General features: G+C 61.0%; 4 protein-coding genes across 4 annotated transcripts; 2 read left to right on the forward strand and 2 right to left on the reverse strand.

Annotated features, from left to right (window-relative positions):
• On the forward strand, window positions 1-963 carry OT_ostta09g01850 (unnamed product; the record flags this gene model as incomplete). Its single annotated transcript, XM_022983332.1, has 2 exons — window positions 1-183; window positions 218-963. Coding segments are annotated over 2 exons (929 nt in total), but the record flags the coding sequence as incomplete, so codon positions are not given.
• A 78-nt stretch (window positions 964-1,041) lies between these two features.
• Window positions 1,042-2,514, reverse strand: OT_ostta09g01860 (Aminoacyl-tRNA synthetase, class II; the record flags this gene model as incomplete). Its single annotated transcript, XM_022983333.1, has 1 exon — window positions 1,042-2,514. One exon carries the CDS (start codon window positions 2,512-2,514, stop codon window positions 1,042-1,044), a length of 1,473 nt encoding a protein of 490 aa, XP_022839608.1.
• Window positions 2,515-2,804: 290 nt separating this feature from the next.
• On the forward strand, window positions 2,805-4,112 carry OT_ostta09g01870 (UDP-glucose 4-epimerase C-terminal domain; the record flags this gene model as incomplete). Its single annotated transcript, XM_003081125.2, has 1 exon — window positions 2,805-4,112. One exon carries the CDS (start codon window positions 2,805-2,807, stop codon window positions 4,110-4,112), a length of 1,308 nt encoding a protein of 435 aa, XP_003081173.2.
• A 187-nt stretch (window positions 4,113-4,299) lies between these two features.
• On the reverse strand, window positions 4,300-5,496 carry OT_ostta09g01880 (Cytochrome b561/ferric reductase transmembrane; the record flags this gene model as incomplete). Its single annotated transcript, XM_003081126.2, has 1 exon — window positions 4,300-5,496. One exon carries the CDS (start codon window positions 5,494-5,496, stop codon window positions 4,300-4,302), a length of 1,197 nt encoding a protein of 398 aa, XP_003081174.2.
• Window positions 5,497-5,498: the final 2 nt, after the last annotated feature.

Consider the following 5,498-nt stretch of genomic DNA (forward strand, 5'->3'; position numbering starts at 1 on the left):
CAAAGCTCAAGCTGCCGAACGACGGTCAGTTCGTCCTCGTGTCGCTCGTACGCATGTTTTTCAAGTATTCTTGGAGTTCGGCGCTGCACGCGACCGTGGTGAGACTGATCTTGGCCGCGCTGGTGAGCCCACACGAGCCGCTCTGGGCACCCATGTTTGAGGGCGGGGACGAGAGTCTTCAGGGCTCTCTGGCTAAAGACGGCGTCATTTTTTGAAGACGCGGTGGACATCTCAAAGCTCAGCGACGAAGATTTTGACGCGAGACGCGGGTTCGTCACCATAGGGACGTTCATGCATAAACCTAACGTTGACTCCGTCGCGTGGTTGCGCTCGGAGGTGTGGCCGCTCGTGCGCGAGCGGTTGCCGGACGCCACGATGCGCGTGTACGGATCGTACATGACCGAGGCGCATCGCGCAAGATTTCACGATCCACGAAATGGATTCGAGCTCGTGGGATTCGCGGAAGATTTAAACGACGCGATGTCGAACGCGCGTGTGCTCCTCGCGCCGCTTCGTTTCGGCGCTGGGATCAAAGGAAAGGTTTTGGACGCGTGGAAATGCGGCACCGCCGTGGTGACGACACCGATCGGGAGCGAGGGCACGACGCCCGAGGAGGAGTTTTGGCACGCGTCTACGAGTGAACCGATCGATCCCGATCATGGCTGGGGAGGATTCGGCGACGTTGTCACCGCGAGTGAGATCGCGGACGCAGCGGTGCGATTGCACGAAGACCGAGAGACGTGGTCACGTGCGCGCCTCAACGGAGCGGAAATCGTCAATCGACTCTTCTCACGAGAGAAGAATGTTTCGGACGTTCTCGACGCGATCGAGCACGTCGTGACGAACATCGACACCGTCCGAGATGATGACTACGTGGGTCAATCGTTGTGGCATCACACCGAGCGAAGCACGATGTACTTTTCAAAGTGGATAGAGCTCAGAGAGACGGGAACGAACACGTGAGAGCTTTTGCTTTCTCAATGTTGCAATGGACACTGACAAATTAGATTGAACTATGATAGATTATCGACAACGATCGCATTAGATGGTGCAGATTGGATTGTTCTTCACGCTCGAAATCATCATCTTCGACCCAAACAGATCTCGGATGTTGTCGATTCCGTACATGATCATTGTCGGTCGCTCGAGCGAGAGACCCCACGCAATGACGTTGACGTCCTCGGGCAGACCCATCGGCTCAAGCATCTCCGGGCGGAACATCCCGGAGTTACCGACCTCGACCCACTTGTCCAACATCGGGTGGAAGGCGAAAATTTCCATCGACGGTTCCGTATACGGGTTGAACGCCGGCTTGAATCGGAGCTGCGTCATCCCGAGACGTTCGAAGAATTGGTACAAAACACCGATGAGGTCTCCAAGGGTGAGATTCTTGTCGCAAATGACGCCTTCGACCTGGTGGAACTCGGCTAAATGCGTACGATCGACAGCCTCGTTGCGGAACACGCGATCAATGGAGAACAAGCGCGCAGGCTTAAATCCCGTCTGCGCGATATCGTACAACATCCGCGCGCTCACGGCGGTGGTGTGCGTGCGCAGGATGTTCTTATCTGCCTCCGCGCGCTTCCACGCGTACTGATGACCGATGGAACCGCCCCCGCCGATCTCGTGCATCGTTCGCACGCGATCGACATAGTCCTCTGGCGCAAAGTTCATCTTCGCCGGCGTCTTCATGAAGAACGTGTCGTGAGCGTCTCTCGCCGGGTGCTGCTGCGGCTGAATCAGCGTATCAAAGTTCCAGAATCCGCTCTCGACGAAGTTATTCGTCGGCATCTCCGAGAACCCGAGGGAGAAGAAGATCTCTCTGAAGGCTTGTCTCACCTTGAGCAACGGGTGCACGTGTCCGCTCGCCGGCTGCGCCCCGGCGCCCGGGACCAAGTTATACGCCTTGAACTCCTGTCCCTTCCACGACCCCTCGTTCATCATCTCTTTCGTCAAATCCGCCGGCAAAACCTTCCGCTCGAGCGCGAACTCCGCCCCCTTGGTGAGCTCGTACTCCTTCCACTTTTCCTCCTTGATGAGCTTTCGCTTCTTCAGCGCCTCCGTCGTCTTCTGCTCAATCATCTCACCCCTCTGCACCTTTCGAAGCGTCTCCCTGGTCTCATCCACAATCGTCTCCACCGCGCGTTCGATCCTCGGTCTCTCACCCTTCACCATCGTCAACCACTTACACTGCATCGCCTGCTTGAATCCGACGTCCGCGACGTCCCTCTCGCTCGTCGACTTAAACGTCGCCAACTCCATCCCCTCCGACGGCACCGCCGCGTGCGCGCGCGCTTCCGGCGATCCAATCTCAATCGCGCGCGCGCCCTCATCCGTGAGCGTCAGCATCGATCGATCGATCGGCGTCGACGCGATCATGTCCGCGGCGAGCAGCCGCTTCATGACCCCGACCGTGACCTCGCGATCGACGCCCAATCGCGCCGCGATCGTCCCCGTGTTCACCGTCCCGGACGCCGCGATCGCGGCGAGCACGTCGCGCTCGACGTCGTCCATGCGCGCCGTCGCCGTCGCCGCGCGCGCGAGTCGCGCGACGCGAGCGTCGACGACCCTAGCGCGCGCGGTCGATCGCGTCACCGGTCGACGCCCGATCGATGTCCCATCACCGGTCGATCGCGCCTTTGGGACGACCGCGTCACCGGTCGATCGCGCCTTTGGGACGACCGCATCACCGGTCGATCGCGTCGAAAGGTCGACGCCCGATCGATGTCCCATCACCGGTCGATCGCGCCTTTGGGACGACGGCATCGAAAGGCGCGCGCCTTTGGGACGACCGCATCGACGCGATGCGCGCGCCGTCGGCGCCGACGCCGGCGTCGCGTCGACGGCCGACGGCGCTCGTCCTCGTCCTCGGCGTCGTCCTGGGCGCGCTCGCGATCTCGCGCGCGACGGGCGGGACGGGCGCGAGGGCTCGGACGACGCGCGGCGACGGCGATCGCGGGTTCGTTCCGACGACGGCGTGGACGACGCCGACGACGGGGCGACGCGACGGTGGGACGCGTGGGGTGGGTCGGGACGTCGACGCGCGCGCGCACGCGTTCGCGGGGGGGAGGAAAGCGCACGCGCTGGTGACGGGTGGGGCGGGATTCATCGGTTCGCATTGCGTCAAGGCGTTGCTCGCGCGCGGATACGCGGTGACGTCGATGGATAATCTGAGTCGAGGGAACGGTGGGGCGATCGCGGCGTTGAAGCGAACGGCGGATGAAGGGAGTTTTCGCGTCGTGGAGGGAGATCTGGGTCGAGTGGAGGATATTGAGTGGGCGTTCACGGGGTCGAACTTGGGGGTCGACGTGGTGTTTCACTTCGCCGCCATCGCGTACGTGGGGGAGTCGATGGCGGATCCGCTGAGGTATTACAGGAACATTACGGTGAACACGGTTAATTTGTTGCGCGTTATGGACGCACACGGGGTGAACAATATGATTTACAGCTCGACGTGCGCCACGTACGGCAACGTGGAAAAGTTGCCGATTACGGAATCGACGCCGACCAAGCCCATCAATCCGTACGGGAAATCCAAGCTGTACGCCGAGAACGTGATCAAGGATTACGCACTGGCGAATCCTAAGTTTAAGACGGCAATTCTTCGCTATTTCAACGTCTTCGGGAGCGATCCCGACGGGGTACTCGGGGAGCTGCCGCGAGCAGAGTTGCGCGAGCACGGGCGCATCTCGGGCGCGTGCTTCGACGCGGCGATGGGAAAGGTCGACAAGTTGACAGTGATGGGAACGAAGCACCCAACTCGGGACGGGACGACGATTCGAGACTTTGTGCACGTCATCGATTTAGTCGACGCGCACATCGCGGTAGCCGAGAAGAACAAGTGGGATAATCCTCCGTCGCTGTACAACGTCGGCACTGGAAGCGGAGTGAGCATGAGAGAGTTTGTCGATGCGTGTAAGAACGTCACCGGGAAACAGATCGAAGTGTACTATCGCGAAGAGCCGAGGCCGGGGGATTACGCCGAGGTGTACGCAAACGTGGACAAGATCAAGCACGAGCTTGGGTGGAGCGCCAAGTACACGGATTTGAGCGAGAGCTTAGCGCACGCTTGGAAGTTTCGGCAAAAGTTTTCAGGAGACACGTGGGACTGATGCGGTCCTTTTTTGCTTTGACTCTGCTCTACGAGTACCACGTTTACTGTCACCGGTACCAGGTAGAATTGCTAGTGCTAGTGTAGAAGTATTAAATGCGCTGATAGGACGAAACGTCGTTAATCAACTCCGTAAGATGAATGACTGTCTGCTGCTCGTAGTCGCGTGACGCCGCGACGCGTAAAATTCATCGAGCGTTCGTCTCGGATTCGTCCAGCGTCGAATCTCCAATGCCGTAATTGTCTACACCGTTCGAGGTCTTTGCGATTCGATCGCGCCAAACACCGAGGGCGATGATGACCCAAACGGCGGTCAAGAGGCCGTACACGCCGCCTCCCGCGAGAAACTTCACTCCCGAATCAGCGCTGCCGTCCCACTTGTTGCCGATGACTACGGCCCCGAGAACGACCGTGACGGTCGCCAAAACGAGAGTCACCGGACCCAAAACTGCGTGCGCGATGTACCACGATCGGCGCCAAGACGTGGGAATGAATCCAAAACGATTACCATCTTTCGGTTCCTTGTTCGGTCGGAAGACGCCGAGCAGGAACTGCGTCGCCCAGAGAAACATGACGGCGATACCAAGCTTCTGGTGGCTATCAAACGTATCCGTTTGCACGTGACCGTCATAATTCGCCGTGACGAGATGGATGCACGCGGCGCCGAAGACGATACCGCCGAGTAACACGCCGATCGAGTGACCCAAGAACCACTTCCCGTTCGGAAAGAGAAATTTCATGCGAGCGAAACCGGCGGCGAGCGGATTCAACGCGCCCCACGCGACGAGCATGAGCGTCCCGTGCGCGACGTCTCGCTTGACTTTCGACCCACCCGCCGTGGCGGTACCACTCCTGAAATCCACGCGCAGCGTCCCTCGCGCGCTCGGCGCGTGCTGCGCGAACCCGCCCCCCCCCGTCGCCCAAATCAGATCCTTCGTCGCCCCCCGCGACGCGTTCGCGTCTCGATACCGAAACGTGATCGTCCTCGAATTCGCCGCGCTCGCGATCGTCGCGTTCATCACCGCGCACCCCGATCCACACCCCGACGTCGGCGTCCCCCGTCCCGTCAATCGCAGATACTCCACCGCCGCCGACCCCTTGGACGTCGCCACGTCCCCCGCCGCCATCGACGCGCCCGCGCCGACGGCCGCCCACCCATCCGACCCCGGCGCCACATCTCCCGAGAACGTCGCGCGCACCCACACGTCGAACGTCGACGACCCGTCGACGACCGCGTACGCCACGTCGACCCCGTCGCGGTGGCTCGTCGTCCGACACCACGTCATCCCATCCGTCGCGTCCGCGACGCACGTCCGCGCCCGCGCGCCCGCGACGGACGTCATCACGAGCGCGAGCGCGAGCGCGCGCGCGGTCCCGCGCCCCATCG

Source organism: Ostreococcus tauri, assembly GCF_000214015.3.
Source record: "Ostreococcus tauri WGS project CAID00000000 data, contig chromosome 09, whole genome shotgun sequence".
NCBI lineage: Eukaryota > Viridiplantae > Chlorophyta > Mamiellophyceae > Mamiellales > Bathycoccaceae > Ostreococcus > Ostreococcus tauri.